The sequence below is a fragment of the Canis lupus genome, chromosome 12 (assembly GCF_011100685.1).
Source record: "Canis lupus familiaris isolate Mischka breed German Shepherd chromosome 12, alternate assembly UU_Cfam_GSD_1.0, whole genome shotgun sequence".
Taxonomy (NCBI): Eukaryota; Metazoa; Chordata; class Mammalia; order Carnivora; family Canidae; genus Canis; species Canis lupus.
In genome coordinates this window covers 6213915-6234805 of record NC_049233.1, presented here as the reverse complement: position 1 = coordinate 6234805, position 20891 = coordinate 6213915, and the positions used below count along the sequence as shown (strand labels likewise).

Below are 20891 nucleotides of genomic sequence, written 5' to 3'. Positions count from 1 at the left end.
AGCTGGAGGTAGTTTTGATGAAGGTTGTATTTGAAGGGGAAAATGTGTAACTTGAAAGGGCTAGAAAGCTCTGTAGTGATTGAGACCAGAAGAAACCTGGGTTACCGAACCCAACAAGGAGAGGACAGAGGAAGGGAGGGAGGTTGATGGGCAGGACTTGGATGGGGGCAGAGTGTATGGAGTATTCATTGTCAGGAGTAACAAGAGGGGAGGTGGCTCCTTAGAGGGCAAGGCAGGAAGGGAGTCAGAGGAGACTCCAGGAAACCTGGACTAAGTAGTCAAAAGACATACATCTATTGTGGAGAACTTTTTCACAACGAATACAGGATAAGTACAGGCCAAGAGACGAGGTGCTCCACTGCTGTGTCCTTGCGGACTCTGGGATGCTCCATTGTTTTCCGTATAAACATTTATTGAGCACCTTCTCTACCAGCACGGCACTGCTCCAGGTGTCTTGGGGGTGGTCTTGCTGGGGGTGAGGGTGGGCACGGTTACAAACAGGGACAGGGTACTTGCTGTAATTAACACCTTCCTTGCAGGGTTGTCACGGGGATCTCTCTCTTTTTTTTAAGTAGGCTCCACGCCCAGCATGGAGCCCGGCGGGGCTGCAGAGGTAGAGCCGGGCGGAGGCCGAGAACCCCCGCAAGCCCAAGCCCGCAGCCGCCCCGGCGCCGCTCCAGGTCCTTCTGCAGCCAGCGCGCCGCACAGCGCCTCACCGCGTTGGCGCGTAGGAGCGGGACTTAGGGCCGGCTCCAGTGCTCACTTAGATTCGAGGCTCCCGGAGCCTGGCACGGCGCCTGCATATCCTCCCACTTAAAGACGCGTTAAAACCCTTGGCATCGCCTGCGGGAGAGAAGCAAGTACTTTAGGGCAAAACACCTTTCTACCCGTGGCTCTAAGGAACGCCGCGAAGGCTCAACTCCAAGGGCTAAGGGGCTCCTGGGCTCGGTCCAGTGCGGACGGCAAGGGGGGAAGCAGAGCCCCGAGGCCGCGGAGCAGCTCGGGCCCCGCGGGGAGGCCTCGCAGGCCGCAGGGGCTGGCGCGGGGCCGCGAGAACGCCGAGCCGGGGCGGGGGCTTGCAGGCGCGGGCCTCGGACCCTGCCGGGGGCGTCGGGCCGGCGGGGCCGCCCTCCGAGGGCGGGCGCGGGCTGCCGGGGGAGCGCCCGCGCCGGCCGCAGCCTCCACACCCCGGGCAGCCGCGGCCCGCGCCGCCTGCGCCCGCCGGCCCCCGGCCCGCCGCCCACCGCTGGGCCAGGCCCCCAGCCCGCCCGAGGGCCACGTCCCGCGCGCCCCACCCGCCGCGCCGCACGCCCCGGCCCCCCCGCGGCCGCCGGTGGTGCGGCCCGGCCCCGCCCCCCGACGCCTGCTGGGGGCGGGGCGCCTGCCGTCACGTGACGGGGAGTGACCTCGCCGCCCGGCGCCATGGGGGCCTCGGACCCGGAAGTGGCGCCCTGGGCTCGCGGCGGCGCCGCGGGGATGGCGGGAGCCGGAGCAGGAGCGGGAGCTCGCGGCGGAGCGGCGGCCGGGGTCGAGGCTCGGGCTCGCGATCCGCCGCCCGCGCACCGTGCGCACCCGCGCCACCCTCGGCCTGCGGCGCAGCCCTCCGCCCGCAGGATGGACGGCGCGTCCGGGGGCCTGGGCTCCGGGGACAACGCCCCGACCACCGAGGCCCTGTTCGTGGCGCTGGGCGCGGGCGTCACGGCGCTCAGCCACCCGCTGCTCTACGTGAAGCTGCTTATCCAGGTGGGGGGCCGGGGGGCGCTGCGGCAGGCGGGGCTGCTGTGCGGGTGGCAGGCCGGGACCTGGGGGGATGGGGGCAGGGAGGCCGTGGCGACGGAGTTGGGGAGAGGGGCGGGGGCGGCAGGCCTGGGGGGCTGGAGGGGTGGGAGACGAAGGGAGCGTTGAGGGGCTTGGCGGGGACGGCGGCCAGGGGGTCGAGGCGACAGGTTTGGGAGAGGGTGGGGTGGGTGCAGGGGAGGGGCCGAGGGCACGGGGGCTTGGAGGATGAAGGAAGGGCGGCGACGAGCTTGGAGTAGGAGGGAAGGGGCAGCGTTTGGCGGCGAGCCGGGACGCCGCGGAATGGGGGAGGGGCGGGGGCCGGGGGGGCCGAGGCGGAGTATTTCGGTGAAGAGCGCGTATTGAGGGGAGAGGGGAGCGAGAGGTCTGGGTTTGACAGGGATGGGGACAAAGGACTGGAGGCCGGGGCCCAAAATTTAGGAGGGAGGAGAGGGCATCAAGACCCGGGCGGGGGCGGTGGATGTATCGGCGAGGGAATTTGGTGGGAGAGGGCGGAGGCGAGGGATTTAGCGGGGGAGAGCTACGCGCTCGCTGGAGATGGGGGCTCTGGAATTGATGGCGACGACAGGTTTGGTGGGAGGAGGGAACGGGGTGACGCGTTTTGAGGGAGGGGAACCGATAGGGCGACGCGGTGGGGGAGGGGTGTGGTGGAGATTTGCCTGGAGAGGGGACCGAGGAGGAGGAGGAGGTGGAGGCTTTTAGGGGGAAAGGGATGACGCATTTGGAAGAGAAAATGAAAGTCGCAGTTGGAGGGTCGGGAGATGGCACTCGCAGTCCTTGTTTGCGGGGGGACGGGTTATGGAGTGTTGGAATTGGGCAGAAGGGGCGGTTGGGACACACGGTGGCAGGATCGGTCGAGTCTGGCAGAAACCGAGGCCAAGGTCGGGATGACTCTGGAATGGAGCCCGTAGGGGCCCTTGGCCCGTGGTTGTGGCCAGCAAGGCCTTGCAGATGAAGTGGGCTGCTTGAAAAAGAGCGAGATTGAGCTGGAGGGAGGCCAGGTGGAAGGAATGCGTTTGGAATTAGGTGGACAAGACTGAGACCGCTCGGTTTAGATGGGGGTGGCCCAGGCCTGCACTGATAACTGAGGAGTTCGCCTAGAATCTTCCAGTTAGGGTAATCTAAGGGGTGAACACTGACATGGAGACCAACCAGAATTTGAGATTTGAGTGGAGGCAAGTGGGTGCCAGGTTTGCCGTCTTTGCAACTGGACGGAGAGTGTGATATACAGTTGGAATGGGAGCTGTTGAAATCTGGGGTCTGAGGAATGGGGCGGGTGTGACTGTGAATAGGACAAGGGATGAGGAGATCCTGTCTGGGACATCAGGTGCCTGACTAGCATCTGATGGGGACTGATATTTGAAAACGGCTGGTGGGGGAAGATTGAGACTGGCATTTGAGCGAGGGCTGTTTTACAGAGGGAATTAGGATTGGAGTTTCGGCAGTAGAGATTATAGGTTTGGGAGAGAAAGTGGGGGGCTTTGGAACTGATGTTACCTGAGAAGTAAGGGTACGGGAGCTAAGTTTTTCGTCTGAGGGAGTGAGATTGAGTGAGGGCTGGGTTTTTAGAGTGGCAGGTAGGAAGGTCTGTGGGGTAGAGGATGCTGGAGTACACAAGGAATTGGCAGGGTAGGGAGTGCTCGTTCACATGAACGAAATGGCTTCACAGTGGATTTGGCATACGGGTTCGAGAAGAGAGTTGAAAAACGTGTGGCTTGAAGAGGGGACTGGGAACGAGGGAGGCCGAAGGGTTAAAAAGAACTGGGTGAGGTAGTTGGTCTGGTCTGAACCTAGCTGGTGCTCAGGGTAACTTGTTTTAGGGCAAAATCCTAATACAGTTTAGGAATCAGCAACAGTTTGCAAAAAAGGCAGCTCCCAGTGTGTGCGGGCAGGTGGCAGGATTGACAGGGCAGATTTGGGGGTTGGCTAGCTCACGTGGGGCCTCAGATCAGGGTTCATCCAAGTCAGGTTGCAGGAGTTGGAATTTTGAGGGTGATAAACTGGTCCTGCCAGTGCCTGATGCAGAGCCATAGCTCTGGCTGTGGTCAGGACTAGGTTAACACATTTGGGGGGGAAATAGGGTGCATGTGACTTGGGCATAAGTCATGGAAATTTGAGGAGGAGGGGAATGGGGCTGAGATGTGTGCCTTTGATAAACCCAGGTGGAAGTTAAGAAAAAATAGACTTGGGGTGCCTGAGTGGCTCAGTGGTTGAGCGTCTGTCTTCGGCTCAGGTGGTGATCCCGGGGTCCTGGGATGGAGTCCCGCGTCCGGCTCCTTGCATGGAGCCTGCTTCTCCCTCTGCCTGTGTCTCTGCCTCTTTCTCTCTGTGTCTCTCATGAATAAATAAATAAAATCTTTAAAAAAAAAAAGACTCAACAGATTGGGGGGCCCTGGGAGGAAGGGACATAGCAGATTTAAAGGTGCAGATGGAACCATTAGGACTCCCAAATTAACTAGACTGAGTGGGACAGCAACAGAACAGCAGCTCAGACTCAAGAGTTGAAGGTCTATAAAGGGGAATACCACCTATAGAAGGGGACAAGATCAAAACTTAAGTCAGAACCTTGGAGCGTTTATCCAAGAAGGAGAAAGGTCTAGAAGGGGAGGGCTGATTGCTAGGGTCAGCTGGCTCATCCCTTTCCTTCAACTCCCCTGGGCTAGGAATTTTTTTTTTTTTTTTAAAGAAAGTGGCCATCATGGAGGGGATTTCTTAATTTATAGTCAGTGATCTGTCATGTAGCTCAGAACCACATCCACAATGCACAACCTTCAGAACTTTCAAAAACACTTGACTCAGGCAAAGAAGAGAGGGAATTGGACCAGGAAAACACCAGAAGCATACATAGTCCAGTTTTTAAGGCAGAGCTTCCCAACCCTACCATTTCTGCTCTCTCCTGCATCCAAAGGGAGCTGCTCTGGTCTGGGGGCTTGGTTGGCCTCCTGTGAGAGATAGGGCTTGTGTCCTGGCCCTCTGCCTGGGAAGGGGACTTCTCGCACCCCACTTAAGTGCTGATCTCCTAGATCCCTTGCTTCCTGCCTGGCGGCAGAGAGTCTCTCTCCTCATCAGCTGGCAGCATAATAAATGGCCTCACCCCTCAGGAGAGACACCCCTCTCCTCCTAGGGGTGTGGGTGGCTGTGTCCTCCCTCCTCTATAGATTTAAGGGGTACCATAATTATAACTATTCTACGTGAGAATTATGATAGCCCTATGGAAATGAGGGGGTGATTCTGTCTCAGGGATATGAAGTGATCAAGATTAGAACACAGAGGAGGAATTGTTTGAGGAGCATCCAGGATTGGAGGTAACAGTTTGCTCTGGGAGCGAAAGGGACAGGTTTGTTGGCATCTGCCGAGGGTGCAGTAAGGAACTTGAGTGTCAGGTGCATCTGGGGTGGGTCACTTGGAGCTGCGCTCTCTGAAGTTCTGGCCTGAGATGTGGGGGTGGTGTGTTTTGGTGTTGACACATTGGGGATTGAGATCAGACTAAGTTTTAGCCCAGAGGTGGGAATTAACTAAGATTTATTCTGCGGTGAGTGCAGGGTTCGAAGTACGTAACAGTGGGGATCTCTGCACTGGAAATGTCTGGAACTTGAAAGTGCGAATGTTGGGGGACAGGGTGGGATCTGGGGCTAGACATTTCCCTTTGTCGGGAGCTTATACATTGCTGATGGTTCTGGACGCCGATGATGTTTCTGGTGTGTTTTGCTGAGGACACCACCAAGAACGGCATTGGAATTTGTGGGAGAAGAGGCAGGACCTGGGGGCATGAGCGGCAGGGGACTGGATCCGCAGTAACATCTGACCTTCCTTTTGTGTTTGTTGATTCTGAAGGTGGGTCATGAGCCGATGCCCCCCACCATTGGGACCAATGTGCTGGGGAGGAAGGTCCTCTATCTGCCGAGCTTCTTCACCTATGGTGAGTCTGCTTCCCAGGCAGGAGAGCCCACACGGACAAAAACAGGGAGCAGGCCCAGCTGGCCCCAGGGGGAACAGGCTGGGCAGTGTGGCCCCCAGAGTCGGAACTGGCAGGGTGGAGGGTGTGGAAGCCGCCAGGGCGGGAGCAGGTGAACAATACAGCTATGGTCCAGCTCCACTGCCCGCAGCTGCCAGCGGCCAGCCCAGGCAGCCCCAGGGGCCAGCCCGGGACACTGGGCCCTGTCATCCCTGCTGCCCCAAGTCGTGCCTGGAAGTGGGGATCCAGGGAGGTTTCCTTTTGCTTTCTGAGCAGCCTGGTCCCGTTACCAGTTTTTCTGCTTCCCTGTTCTCCAGCAGGAGGCCTTTTTCAGGGACTTCCTGGGTTCTTGTCCTTCCGGCTCCTTCCCCTGCATTCCCCAGGTGGTGGGCCCCGCTTGGGCATCTCCTTGCACGGGGTGCAGAGCACACCGTGCGGTGCATGGCGCTTCACCTCTGGCATGCCCTGGCCAGCTGAAGAGCTCGGGCAGGCCGCTTCCCTCCTCTGGCCCGCGCTCCTCGTCTGCACGGTTGTGCAGCTTCTGCGTGCAGGTCCTTCTTACAGGTACCCCCAGCTCCTCCTGCAGCTCTGCTGGCTAGTGGGGAGGGTGGTCTTTCCCCAGAAGCCCGCCACAGCCACAGCGCCCGATGCCACCTTGCCCACCTGGCTGTCCCTCACTGCTCGTCCCCGGGCCCCCCGTGTGCCAGCTGGCTAAGGCTTCTCTAGCCCACTATCAGGATCTCCCTTCCAGGGCACCCTCACTGAACTTCTTGACATGTGCCCTAGCTCTCCACGTTCACCGCCTGGCTGATTGCCTCAGGCTTCCTGCCCTTGTGCTCTTCATACCTATTTGGTCAGTCTAGAATGTTCTCTGAAAATCTTTCTGCTGAATAACCGGGGGCTTTGCCTCCTATCACTTTTTTTTTTTTTGTATTCCGCACGCTCTTGGCAGAATCTGATATCCTGAGTTTCTTTTCCATTTTTGCTGCTGTGATGTTGAGTCGTCTGAGGCCAAGCAAAACATGTCATTTTGTGGGGAAACGTGTTCATACTTGGTTTTATTTAGAAACTGTCAGTGAAGGGAAGGGGGAAGTCATAGTCGTAGGCAGGCGCCCTGACCATTGCACAGTGAAGCCAGTACACAAAGCTAATGCTGGGGTCATGGGAAGCTGGGGTGGCGGGCTGCCAGCGCCCCACTATGGCTTCTCTGCATGCTCTAGCCTCATGAGGGACCCCAGGTGAGAACCCAGACTGCCTCTACTCGCATCACGCAGTCATTCCCAAAAGGACTCAAGGTGGAGGGTCTTAGCCGCATCTTGCCTCTTGCAAAGATGATGAATGGAGTTCTGAGGTGCTTCTGCTCACCCCGCGTATATAATGTTTAGTCCAGATGCTGTAAACAGATGGCCATTGGGCGGTTTTGGATAACCCTGCCTGCTCTCACGTGAGCGGGGGGCTCAGCTGTCTGTCTACTGTCTGGATGATGTCTACTTCTCTCCAGGCCATGATCAAAAATGCCACAGCCGTCACGGCATTGTTGGGCGCAACAGAATGAACTTCCTGGAGAATTTTCCAGGGAATGCAGAGAAACCATGGAATGACAGGCCCTGGCTGGCCATGGGACTCTTTGGGCCCACTTACGCCCCTGTAGACATTTTTGCGTTAATTTCTCTGTTCTCTCTTATTCATAAATCGTCTCTGAGTTGAGAAGAAATAGGGGTCTTTACTCCTTTTTTACTGGTGGGCAAATTGGATAGAAAGAGGCTAAGTGACTCACTGGATCACACTGAGGCTTTATCCTGCCTGCCTCTCGTTGCTGGCTAGAGCTCCCCTCCCCCAAAATAAACCTTCCTCCTGCCTGTTCACTCTGTGAAGCCTGGCACCCAGCCACGTCACCCAGTGTCCTGTCCCCTCCTCTCTCTCTCTTTCCAGCCCCACCCCCATCTCAGAAAGCCAAATAGGTGGAGAACATGTGCTCCCCGGCCCCAGTCAAGCCTCTTCTAACAGTAACATTGAATTTGCTGGGTTGGCAGACGTGTTGCAGTGGAGAGAAAGACATTTTTGCTGGTTCCTGCCACTGCGTGGTGCTAAGGAGCTGAAATCGGGTCTGGAAGGGGAGTCCAGTGTCTGAGAGAAAGTTCTGCTAGCTTCTAGGTATAGAGAAATATATAAAGTGTTTATAAAAATATATCACCTTTTGAGCTTAGTTTGAAAGTTTATATTAAAAAAGGGGGATCCCTGGGTGGCTCAGCAGTTTGGCCTCTGCCTTCGGCCCAGGGTATGATCCTGGAGTCCCAGGATCGAGTCCTGCAGTGGGCTCCCTGCATGGAGTCTGCTTCTCCCTCTCTCTGTGTCCCCCCCCCCCCCGGCTTTCATGAATAAATAAATAAAATCTTTAAAGTAAATAAATAAAATAAAATAATGGAACATTGGAGCACCTGGCTAGTAGAGCATGTGACTCTTGATCTTGAGCCCCATCTTGGATGTAGAGGTTACTTAAAAATCTTTAGAGGAGGGATCCCTGGGTGGCGCAGCGGTTTAGCGCCTGCCTTTGGCCCAGGGCACGATCCTGGAGACCCGGGATCGAATCCCACGTCGGGCTCCCGGTGCATGGAGCCTGCTTCTCCCTCTGCCTGTGTCTCTGCCTCTCTCTCTGTGACTATCATAAAAAAATTTAAAAAAATAATAATAAAAATCTTTAGAGGCACCTGGGTGGCTTAGTCCGCTAAGTGTCCGACTCGTGGCTTTGGCTTGGGTCATGATCTCAGGGTCCTGGGATCAGCCCCATGTTGGGCTTTGCACTCTGCTGGGGAAGTCTGCTTGTCCCCCTCCCTCTGCTCACCGCCCCCAACAGACATGCTCTGTCTCTCAAAAAAAACAAAAATCTTTAAGAAAAGAAATGAAACATTAAGTATCCTTTTAAAGACCCTAATGAAAAAGTACTGACTATCAGGGTACCTGGGTGACTCAGTTGGTTGAGCTTCCAACTCTTGATTTTGGCTCAAGTCATAATCTCAGTGTCCTGAGATCAAGCTCTGCAGCGTGCTCTGTGCTCATCGAGAGTCTGCTTGAGATTCTTTCCTTCTGCCCTCCCCCTGCTCACACACATGCTCACTCTCTCTTGCTCTTTAAAATAAATAATTTTTTTTAAAATTTTTTTAAAAATTTATTTATGATAGAGAGGCAGAGACATAGGCAGAGGGAGAAGCAGGCTCCATGCACCGGGAGCCCGATGTGGGATTCGATCCCGGGACTCCAGCATCGTGCCCTGGACCAAAGGCAGGAGCCAAACCTCTGCGCCACCCAGGGATCCCTCAAATAAATAAATCTTTAAAAAGGGTGGGGGGGCAACTGTGGGTGGCTCAGTCAGTTAAGTGTCTGCCTTCAACTCAGATCCTGAGTCCTGGGATCAATCCCCGCATTGGGGAGCTGCTTCTCCCTCTCCCTGTCTGCTTGTGCTCTTTTTCGCTCCCGCTCCATGTCAAATAGATAAATATTAAAAAATAAAATTAATACAAAACAAAAGAAAAAGGAAAAAATACTGACTCACACAGGTGGGGTCTAGCTTCCCTGACTGCTTAAGTTTTTTCTGTAGAATAGTTCCTTGGTGCCAATTCTGGTTACTTCTCCACTAATTATGTTGACTGCCTCGCCTATCCCCCCACCTCGTGTCTGATTCATAAATGCTAGTGGATACCAGGTGGGGGCCCCTCTGCAGCACAGAGACAGGATGAGGACAGTGCTCTCCATGGTGTGCTCAGAGGACACTCCTGAGCCTTTCTTCCTTTCCTTTTTTTCCTCCCTTGGGTTGCATACTTCATCATTGCCCGTAGGCACTCTCTGCCTTTTTCTTTTTCTTCCTACTCCAAGAAAACTTTTTTAAAAGTAATCTGTACACCCAGCATGGGACTTGAACATACAACCCGAGATCAAGCGCTGAATGCTTCTCTGACCAAGCTGGCCAGGCACCACAAGGAAAAACATTTCTTGGGCAGCCCCAGTGACTTAGCGGTTTAGAGCCACCTTTAGCCCAGGGCATGATCCTGGAGACCCCGGATGGAGTCCCACATCAGGCTCCCTGCGTGGAGCCTGCTTCTCCCTCTGCCTGTGTCTCTGCCTCTTTCTCTCTCTATCTCACTGATAAATAAATAAATAATCTTTAAAAAAAAAAAAAACATTTTTTTTTTTTGAACATTTCTTATAAACAACAGAATTGGTTTTTGGGTTGTAGCACTGAAGTTGCTGAGTTGAAAGACTAGCTGAGCTTGCCAGATACTTTTTCCAAAGCTAAAATGTGTGAATTTGTTGGTCAAAAATACATTTTGAAGGCTTTGTAAAAAGAAATGGGTTAGAGAAGGTTTTGGGGCTGGAGCCTGATTATGTCTGGAGTTTTGAATAGATAGCTGTCCCCTTCTGTGACTGAAGTCTGCCTGCACCGAGGGACAGGCTGTAGCTGGCCTGGGTGTGAATGTGCCCAGGGTGGGTGTGTCTGGGCTGGGCATGACATGGCCACCTCTGCTTTGTTACAGCCAAGTACATAGTGCAGGTGGATGGGAAGATAGGGCTGTTCCGAGGCCTGAGCCCCCGACTGATGTCCAACGCCCTCTCCACTGTGACCCGGGGCAGTATGAAGAAGGTGAGCCTGGGGTGAAGCTAGGAGCGGTTGCCTGAGGTTTCCCCAAACTCCCTGCTAGCCCCAGGGGCAGCTATGTACACTGGTCCATCTCTCCTTTCCCGGTCTACACCCCAGCACTGTAGCCAGGCTCTGAGCCCTGGGAGTCTGACACTACATCTCCTTGATTGGGAAGGGCCCTGCCCCGTATGCCTGCTGCTGCTTGCCCACAGTGTGACACCAGGTGTCGGGTGTGACACCAAGCAGGGGCTCCCCCTGCCGCACCGAGCTCCAGCCCTGGGGCTCTCCGGGGTGGACCCAGCTACAGGGAAAACGAGCTGGTTTCAGCTGTCCCGGCCCCTTAAGAGTTACATTTAAGAGGCATAACTGTACTTTGGTTTTGGCCCTCCTTTGTTTTGTTTGTTTTTAATTAAGCTTTACCCCAATGTGGGGCTTGAACTCTCCACCCTGAGAAGAATCGCATGCTGTACCGACAGAGCCAGCCAGGCACCCCACTCCTTTGTTTTTTTGTATCTCAGGTTTTCCCTCCGGATGAGATCGAGCAGGTGACCAACAAGGATGACATGAAGACTTCTCTGAAGAAAGTAGTGAAGGAGGTGGGTATCTGGAGTCGGGAGAGGCCCTAGGAGAGGAGCTGATTATTTTTTACCACTGAGTCAGGCAGGTCACTGAAGAGACATAGACTTGGCTCCTCGTGTGTGCATGGGCAGGGTGGGACATGGAAGGAGCCCTGGCACCGGCACTGCAAGGAATAGCAGAAAGCCTCTCAGCCATCACGGGGCCTAGTCCAAGACTCAGCAGCACTCCTGGATGATAGGAATGGAGGATGGGTAACAAGGGGTGATCCAAAGTAGGCCGAGTCCACTGGAGGGTGTGGGATCCCAGTATTCCCCCATCAGAGCTTGTGGTTCCCCTTGCGTGCCAGTTCCAGAGAGAGGCCAGGCCGAGTCCCCACCCTCTGCTCTCTTCCAGACCTCTTACGAGATGATGATGCAGTGTGTGTCCCGCATGCTGGCCCACCCCCTGCATGGTGAGCCACCTCATTGAAGACCTCAGATGTGGGATAACCCCTTGTGAATGGTAGCTGGGTGGTGGTGGATCACTGGGAAGTGGAGTGTTCCACTGAAACCACATTGAGGACAGATTGGTGAGGAGTCCTGTCCGGAGGGAGCTGGGGCCCTTCCCAGGCAGAAGGACTGGGCCTCTGTGGTCATGGGGTGCAATGGGGACTCCCCAAGGCCCTTCTCCCCTCCTGCGCTCTGACACAGGCCATGTGCAGTGGCCACTGCCCTGGGCACCCCACAGCTGGGGGCCATGGGCTTTGGCCACCATGTTACCCTTGTGTGTTTCTTTTTCCTCAGTCATCTCAATGCGCTGCATGGTCCAATTTGTGGGACGGGAGGCCAAATACAGGTGGGTAATTCTTCTAGGACTGGCAGGAGTGGCCCTGTCACCAGTCAGAGTGTGCCAGGACAGGCCGTGCTGGGGTCAGTTGCTGTCCCTTGTCCCTAATGTGCTAACTTCAGAGGAATTTGGTAATGGCTGCCGTAGTCGTGTCCGTTTCGTGTCCAGGGCTGTCCTGGATAATGCTGGCAGCCCTGCAGAGGGGGTGAGTGGGAGTGGAGTTGGTTCGGATTGTGCCATTTGGGACTGAGCTAGGTTCCATCCTGAGCCCCCTAGTCAGGCCCTAACCATTTCTCCAGCTGTCATAGAAGTGACTGGTAGCTCCTTTCATTTTTTGCTAAGAGGTTGTCCACCCTGTGGGTATGAGCCTGTCCCTTCGGTTGTTTACCAAATACCCAGCATCTGCTGTGCCCAGCACTGAGCTGGGTGCTACGGGGGCATGGCTATGGGGACACAACCCTTCCCTGTGGCACCTATGCCCTCCCTGTCCCAGCAAAGCTCAATACAGGACAGGAGGCGGATCCTAGAAGCACGTGGCAGGAGGACAGTCTCTGTGACCTTTCCTTGGGCTCTAACCTGGCTTCTATCGTTTTCTGCAGCTGTCCTGTGGGACCACTGCTCCAGGCATCTCTGCTGCCACAGCCTCATTTTGGGTTCACTAATGGGAAATTAACTCATTCTCCCAAACTGAAACATGAAGTTGATAGGACCAGGAGACTTGGCCCCAGTGGGCCAAGCCACTGTTCCAGAAAGGGCTGTGGGGCCTGGCAGGGCTGGGTGCCTTGGGAGGAGCGCTAGCCAGGGCTTTGGTTCCCTCCATGTCCATATTTCTTCTAAGCTTCCTCTGCCGCCTAGGCTTTGAAGGGCTTCCATGTAGGACGGGCCACTTGGCATCACTAGCCACAAGTCCCAGACATTGCTCTTGAGCCTCCTTTGCATTTCATACCTAAGACCCCAGCCTGTCCTTTGATCTCTGAGCTTCTCCTGGGGAGGGCCAGGTGCTTTTCCCAGGCTGTATCCGTGGGGTCTGGTTCCAGGGCCTCCTGCTGCAGGATCCTGTGTTCCTTCTCTGCCCTCTGGGCAGGAGGTTCCCCTCTTGGCAGCACCCCCCACGCTGTCAGGAATGCAGGCTTCTGTGTTGGAAGGCTGCTTCAGAGATAAGCCCTCAGGCCAGGTAGGAGAAAGACCCATTGCCTTTGCAGTAGCCCAGCCTGGCAGGCTAATTCCCAAATTCCAGATCCCCAGAAAGCAGCAGTAGGGAACCACTGGGCTTCTGTCCTGGGATGAGTGGGTTTTCTGTCTCTATGAACTGTGTAAACACCCCTTACCCCCAGACAGGTGCCCTCTAACCTTCTGCACTTGGCTTCTGCCTGGTAACAGAGAATCTCCCCTCCCCGTCCCAGCCAGGACTGTCCCAGCCAGGACTAGCCACGAGCAGGGATGGTGGGCTCTCCTCCACACCAGGGGGCGGACTTCTCCAGGGTGACCGGGTCACCTCATAGCCCTGTCTTCCCTTCTTCACAGTGGCGTGCTGAGCTCCATTGGGAAGATTTTCAAAGAGGAGGGGCTGCTGGGATTCTTTGTGTACGTGAGTTTACATACCCCCTCGCTGGCCACTTGGCATGGCTCTACTAACATACACGTTCTCAACCTCTCAGGCCGTAGCCGCCAGGCTCAGACTAATCACGGGGCTCTGTCCCTCCTGCGAGCTGCATTCCGGCTCCGTAGAGCTCCATGGCATGTGTGAGCCACGGATCATGGGGACCAAAGCTGCTCAGCCCTTTGCAGATCACGGCTCATGCAGAAATGGTACTGTTTGTCCAACACAGAGGGAACTGGACCAACTGGCTCCTCCCATTGGCCCTGGGAGTGGGAGTGGGCCTGGGCCCAGGGCACTTTGTGTAACATTTCGGGTATTTCACATAGCAATCCACATCTCTGGCTTCTCCTAAAAGATCTGACTCTGTTGGGCCCCCACGGCCTCCCGAGAACCATAGACCCCTGCCACCCTTGGCGTCTCACACCCGCCTTACATTTACCTATAAAACAGAAAGTTTATACCAAAAAACTGCGTCTAGTCAGAACAAACCACAAGCAGACCCCAAAGCCAAGCTCAACAGATGTCTTTTGTTTTGCCTTAAGGTCTTGGCAGTAACAGACATGCTGTTATGTATGGAACATACTAGATAATGTGGTTCTCTGTTAATTCACTGTGGTTTCACAGTTGGTCAGGAGTTTTTATTTAGGATCTCCTGCAACCGAGAAATGGCCGTGCAGGTGGATGTGTGTGTGTGCATATGTAATACATGGTTCTCACCAGGATGTGAATTTTGCCCCCAAGGGACACTCGAAATGTCTGGAGACATCTTTTGCTTGTCACAATTAACATCTAGAGGGTAGAGACCAGGGGTGCTGCTAGGCATCCTATAATGCAGAGGTCAGCCCCCCACAAGGAGGAATTATCCAGCCCTAAGTGACGGTAGTGCCAAGATTGACAAACCTTGATTAATATAGACACACACACACATAATACTCTCACACTCATATATTCACATATACGTGTATGTATATGTGTAAATATACGTGAATATTTGCTCACATGACTAGTACATCAGACATAAAACTACATGTCACCACAGCTGACAGTTTCCATGCTCATTTTACAGAGTCCTCTTCCAGCATGTGAAGAGATTCTGACACAGAACACGCTTACCTGTCAGGTTCTGTTGTTCTTCGCGTATTTGCAGACTGGGTGATACTAGTACGTGTTCCAACACAGAGAAAGCACCAAAGCATGTGGAATGGTTAGTCTGAGCACAGGTGGAGGAGTCAAGATTAGAGATTGCATACACGAAACTTCAGTTTCTTCATATCCCTTATCACGTACATGTGTTGCATATATTCTTTTGACCTCCTCAAATATTTTGAAAATAAGATTTTTAAAGATTCTAAACTCTCTGCCACCCTTCCCAAGAGGTAGGCATCCTTCTCCTGGAGAGTTTTCCAAGTTGCTCTGTATCTAAACAAGCACATAAACACATAAAAAAAAACAAAAACAAAAATAATAGCACATGGGTCCTATTGATCTCATCCTGGCTTTTTGCCCTTAGTGTATTTTAGGGATCTTCCATAGCAGTTTGTAGGGCTGTTTCTTTGGAAGGCCATCCCTTTAACAGCCCTCCTTGCAAAAGCTTGTATGGAATGTTTTCAATGGAACATTCTAGGGGTAAAGACAACATGCATCGAGCAGAGTGTCTTGTGAGAGTTGATTAGGTAAAGAGACCAGGAGAAAACTATAAATGTGTAGGCCCTGTTTCATAATCTACATTTGAAAGATCCCAGATTGAGCAACATTCACATCTTGAGGCGTGGCCTCTGTAGTTTGAAACCACTTGTGAGACCGTAAACCAATTGTGGCCTCATGTGGGGTGTGACAACCATGGAGAAAAGAACGCCGTCTTCCTGGTGTGGTTAGCTGTGGGCCCATGTGGGCCCCTGTAGGCTTTCTTCCTGAGACTGTACTTAGGATATGCTGAAGTTTTGAGCTTGGAACATCCCTGCCTCCTTCCTGGGCATGGAGCCTCCAAGAAATGGTCCCCTCCCTCCCCTGCTCATCTTTGCTCACCTTGTTTTTTAGCGGCTTAATCCCTCATCTCCTGGGCGATGTGGTTTTCTTGTGGGGCTGTAACCTGCTGGCCCACTTCATCAATGCCTACCTGGTGGATGACAGCGTGAGTGACACCCCAGGGGGGCTGGGAAACGACCAGAATCCAGGTTCCCAGGTTGGTTGGAACAAGGACTTGTCGATCTTTCCATGTACTGTTGATACCCAGGGTCTGGGGCAGACTCAGGACCCTGGGATCCTTAGCACAAGGCCCTGAGGGCTAGAGAGGGTCTCTGGGGAGTAGTCTAGGAGGACCTTTTTTATTCCCCCCAAAATCTATTAATTTATTTTAGAGGGAGAGAGTGAGCAAGCACAGCGAGGAGGGGGGGGGCAGAGGGAGAATGAGTCCTAAACAGACTCCTTGCTGAGCATGAAGCCCAATAGGGCTTGATTCCCAGGACCCCGAGATCATGATCTGAAGCTGAAATCAAGAGTCAGACGCTTAACTGACTGAGCCGCCCAGGGACCCCCTATGAGGACCTCTTGTCCTGGGGTCAGCTTTGCCTCTGGGGAGATTGGGCTCAGGAGAGAGGAAAGATTCAAGATCCGTAACCAGACCTGGAGGAGCTCATGGAAAGCCCGTCCTTGGGCAAACTAGAAATAAAACAGATCCCAGCTTATCCAAGGCAGTAGCCCAACTACGAATCAGGAAATCAGGACACAGACTAGCTAATAACCCTTTAACTTTTGCTTAACGTTTTATGCTTTTCAGAACCCTTTTGTGAACACTAGGACACTTGATCCCAACAGCACCCCAGTTATGAAGGGAACAGTACAGGTGTAATGTCCCATTTTACCGGTAAAGAAGTTGAAACCCTGAGATAGGAAGGCTCTCCAGAGGCACTTGGCTAGGAATCAACAGGGTTGGGACTAGGTCTTTCCCTGTGCCAGGCCAAGGGCGTTTCGCCCGCCTTGAGGCTTTTTAGATCACCTAGGAAGTGTACGATGCAGGCGCACCTGGCTGTTTTGTTAGCAGTGGTCTACACAGCCTGGTCTGTACAGACCTCAGCAGGCTGAGTCAGGTGTGAGGAGGCATTAGTCCTTCTGAAAGGATAGGTGGGCTGGGGGCCTGTCTGTCAGAGGCACCTCATGGGGTGGTCTGGGGGTTCATAGGTCTGTGTCTGAGCCCCAGGATGGCAGCTCCGGGGGAGTATATGTCTGGGCATGTGTCTGTGGTGAAGAATGTCTCACCCCAGCTGAGAATTTCTCAGGGGGAAATTGGGTCTGGCCGTTTGATTTGGGTAGGTGAGTCCTATTGGTCTTTCAACATAAACAAATTCAAGTAGTTCCTTGGAGACCAGCTCGCACTCAAACATACAGGAGCGCAAACCCATGGCCCTGCCATGGGTTTCTCGGGGCCTGGTGGACAGGGGAGCTGTTAATGTCATGTACAGAACAAGGCTGGAGTTCTGGGGGTAGTTTAGTGGGGGTGGGGTGTCCCACAGCAGATTGGCTTTCTCCAGCTTTATGGAAAGGGGTTTTGAGTACTCTTCTGCGTGTGGCTCAAAGGCTAAGACGAGGCTACCCGTGACAGAACAAGCCTCCGTCCAAGGTTACAGGGCCTCCAGCTGGTAATATGGCCATGCCACGGGTAGTCCCCCCCCCCCCCCTTCCTAGTTGGGGACTGGGCAAAGTACTACTTCCGGGCAAAGTAGAGTTCAAATGTTGGGGGTCCAAAGGGAGTGAAAGCTTGGTAAGGTAGGGAGTGGCAGGAAATTTCGAGTTTCCCCTTGCCCTTTGCTGCAGGACCAGGATTCCGTGTCTGGGGTGTTTGGGCGGGCGGGCGGGCGTCTGTCTTTTCATTCAGTGAGCACTTAGCCTTGACTGTGTCCCAAGCCTTGGATACTGATCAAGGCAGACACGGGCCAGACCCTGGGAACTCACAGCTTGGTGGGGTCCACAGTGGGCGGCCAGTGGTCCCACTTAGGCTGTCTGTACCTCTGCTCCTCACCATCCTGGCTGGGTCTTGGAAGTCTTCTCAGTCTGCTTACCTCACTTCCGCCTCCCGGGGCTTCTCTTGGCTCTGACTCCAGGGCCACAGAAGCCACTGGCAGGCCCTAAAAGGGAACACAGTATATACAGCAATGTGCAAGGAGCCAAGTCAAGAGGGTGTATGAGACCAGGGTGCAGGGTGGGGCTTGGGGGCCACAGGCCAGGCAGCATGGGGCAAGGGCACTTATCTGAAGGGCAGCCCGAGGTCCCTGTAGCAAACTGGTCTTCCTTTCTGTCTCCAGTTCAGCCAGGCCCTGGCCATCCGGAGCTATACCAAATTTGTAATGGGGGTAAGTCAAGCCAGCAGCTCCACCAGCTGCCCTTTTTACTGCCCTGTGGGCCTGGGTGGGACTTAGGCCAGCTCTAGTGGTGGCTGGAGGCAGGCCTGGGTGTAGGGTATGGGCACAGGATACCCTCGCTCCTTGAGCTGGAGTTGGGACTGGTGGTGGCAGTGGGGTCACTGCCACTCAGGTCTCCCTGGGTTTCAGATTGCAGTGAGCATGCTGACCTACCCCTTCCTGCTGGTTGGTGACCTCATGGCTGTGAACAACTGTGGGTAAGTGTGCACCCCTCCCTCAGGCACCCTGCTAGGGCTGTGGGGGGTGGGGGTCCAGCTCAGCCTGTCCAGTGCTCTGCTTTCTCCTCCCTGGGCTGTGTATAGGCTTGCCACCCCCGCACTGCCCACCAGGTAGCTTAACATCCTCTTTCACCCCTCCACTCTGGGCTGAACCTGTGATTTAGGATGTGGGTGGTGGCAGCTCCACACCATTCCTTGAGATCTCCTTTTTCGTGGCTAGTGCATCTCCCATCATTCAGTGGGTCTAATGTGTTGTCCTCTCTGGGCAGGCTGCAGGCCGGGCTCCCTCCATACTCCCCAGTGTTCAAGTCTTGGATCCATTGCTGGAAATACCTGAGCGTGCAGGTAAGCAAGCTCCCAACAGAGGAGGTTCCCCCCCTCCCGTTCTTCCCCCAGACCAATCAGGTGAAATGGTGTCGGCTTTACATTGCATGGAAGAATGAGGGATTGTCATGGGAACCAATGTTATTGGTAGAGAAGATAAAGAATATAGACTTTTGGTATAAGGCATTTTCATTAAATTTTCACTTTCCTTTTGAAAGGATGTGAGGTTACTAGATCTGAATGTACTTACAGATTTTACCGTGGACATAGTCTACTTTTCTCCTTCAACTCTTAAAGATTCTTAGAAGGGCGGTAAGGGAGCCCATGGAGTAGGTGGTAAAGCTCAAGATCTTAGCCCTTGAGTAATGTGGCTGAAAACATAGGGGCCGAGAGCACTTCTAGGGAGCAGCCACTGGGTCCGAGGCTAACACCTCCCTTCTTCAAGACATCCCTGGTAACCTAGGAGAACCTGAGGCTCGAGTGGGGCCACATGACGAGGGTGCCAGTCTTTCTTGGGATTTCATGTTCTCTGCCCAAGCACCTTCCTGTTTGGCTGGAGCTCTTAGGCGCAGAGGTCAGGGATCCAGGTGTCTGGCCCAGGGCAGATCCTTGCTTCACCTAGCCTTGGTTTGCCTTGAAGTAAAATGGGGCAGTGATCTGGGAAGGAACCGGCACAGCGACAGGCCTCAGGGTTGAGAAGAAGACGGATGGCAGGGAAGCAAGGGGCAAGAGTCAGACTCAGTTCTTCCCAGTGTTTCCAGACAGGTCTACGTGCATCACATCACATGGGCGTTAAGGAGTCAAAGGAATCTCTGAAGCCAGAAGTGCAATGAATCTCCTCTTTGGGGATTTCCTACCGAGTACCCCCAGCGACACCGGACACCCTGTGACATAAGGCCACCCACTCTTGTGCTTCAGTACAGAGCACGTTCTGATCTTGCCCTCTAGGATTGCAAGCCTACGGCCTCCCCTACACACCCCGCCTGTGGGATCTCTGAGCTGCTGGACCTTCCTTTGTCTCATGCTGGCCTTGCTCTGGAGCAGGATGAAAGCACGGCCTCCCCTTTCACTGATCTGATTGTTCCTTCCAATCCAGGGCCAGCTTTTCCGAGGCTCCAGCTTGCTTTTCCGCCGGGTGTCATCAGGATCATGCTTTGCCTTGGAGTAACCTGAATCACCTGAAAAAACGTAGTGTCTCAGCCTGGCCACCGTGGGTGGAGCCCAGTCATCTCGGGCACCTGTCAGATGAGTCCAACCCAGCAACACCTAGATGTGCTCCAGCCAGCTGGGTTTTGGTTTCCATATTCACCGTGTGTCTGTCGAGAAGTGGGGGTTGGGTGGGGGTGAGGCTGCACCCCATGGGTTGGTTGCCTGGTAGGCCTGGGGAAGGTGGGGGTAGAGCTAGGGAATTGGGATAGAATCCCCTTCCTTCACAGATTTGCCCAGTCTGTCTTGTGCAAGGGGCCAGAGAATGGTGAATGGAGGCCCTCGTAGAATGGGAAGAGGCTCGTGGGGTCAGGTCCCACCCCCTGCTCATCTCCCCTGTCAACCCCAGCCCTCCCCCTGCAGCTGGGCTGGGAGTATTGCTCTCCTGCTTTGTAAATAGGGCACAATCCCCTTTCACAAGGCCGCCATCGCATCCAGGCCTGTGCTAGGAAGCTCCTGCTGGGTTCTGCCTTCATGTTTCTCAACACTACTTTGCTGATACAAAGGCAGCATCTTCTGAGTGAGAAATCACGTGACTGCTCAGAATGTGTCTCCCTCAGCAAATGCTCGTCCGTTTAATGGTGATGCCTTACGTGCAGGATCTGGTTACTGTGCAGTGGTCAACACCCAGAAATTAGGCAGGCCAGTGTCTCGTATCATGCCGTTTAAAAGTTCCTGATCAAATTTGACCTTTCCTCCCTCAAATAAATGTATTGGTGGTGATTTGGAGTTTTGTGGGAAGTCTGTTATTTTTATGAACTTAGCGGCTCTCCGCAGAGTCCTCCTCAGCCCTCTGTGTTGGTGTGAGAAGGAGCTAGGAGCAGCTTAGCCTGAGGATGAGAAGTGCTGGGCCTTGGTGTGGATCAGCACTGGGGGGAGGCCGTTGGATGATTTCCTGAACTAGACGAAGTCAAGATGCCAGTTCACAAAGCAGCAGCTTGTGCGGAGGCCTATGACTGGGAAGGCAGTGCCTATAAAGTTCCTCCTGGCTTCAGAAAGTGTTCCACCCACACCCCGGTCAACGCAGCACCGTTTGCCAACGACGTTCTCCAGTTTTGCCAAGAGTCATCCCGTATAATGGTTGCTTGGTTACAGCATCAGGGGTAGACGTGGGCCTAGCTCAAGTATAGAGATCTCCCTTAATTAGCTCCTGCTGGTTTGTAAACCAGCAGAACTTACCAGATAGGGACCACAGGTTTCCGTCTGGTGGGGTTTGAATACCAGTTGGGACCCATCCGAGTTCCTCAAGTGTTGTAGGGGCCTAGTGTCTGCCCTTGTTCTAGGGGAGTGGTTTTGGAGAGGTGGACTCTGGTGACTTTGGTCCTACTTCTCACAGATG

At 54.2% G+C, this 20891-nt stretch overlaps 1 protein-coding gene across 2 annotated transcripts; it reads left to right on the top strand.

Moving 5' to 3' along the window:
* Window positions 1-1422: 1422 nt before the first annotated feature.
* MTCH1 (mitochondrial carrier 1) lies at window positions 1423-20281 on the top strand. 2 transcript variants are annotated; one of them, XM_038553905.1, is made up of 12 exons: window positions 1423-1743; window positions 5632-5716; window positions 10282-10388; window positions 10904-10981; window positions 11358-11415; window positions 11747-11798; window positions 13314-13373; window positions 15427-15571; window positions 17688-17735; window positions 17934-18001; window positions 18292-18367; window positions 19443-20281. In XM_038553905.1, the coding sequence occupies exons 1-12, from the start codon at window positions 1423-1425 to the stop codon at window positions 19512-19514; spliced, it is 1170 nt and encodes a 389-aa protein (XP_038409833.1). In that variant the 3' UTR covers window positions 19515-20281. The 2 variants fall into 2 exon arrangements, with proteins under 2 accessions (XP_038409833.1, XP_038409834.1); XM_038553906.1 differs by having other exon boundaries at window positions 15427-15520; window positions 19443-19527.
* The last annotated feature ends 610 nt before the right edge of the window (window positions 20282-20891 follow it).

Excerpts from the sequence above, each read along its gene's own strand:
- MTCH1 (XM_038553905.1), top strand. The coding sequence starts at position 1,423 with ATGGGGGCCTCGGACCCGGAAGTGGCGCCCTGGGCTCGCGGCGGCGCC. Across the intron at positions 1,744-5,631 it reads ACGTGAAGCTGCTTATCCAG|GTGGGTCATGAGCCGATGCC; the intron begins GTGGGGGGCCGG and ends TTGATTCTGAAG. Across the intron at positions 10,389-10,903 it reads CCCGGGGCAGTATGAAGAAG|GTTTTCCCTCCGGATGAGAT; the intron begins GTGAGCCTGGGG and ends TTTGTATCTCAG.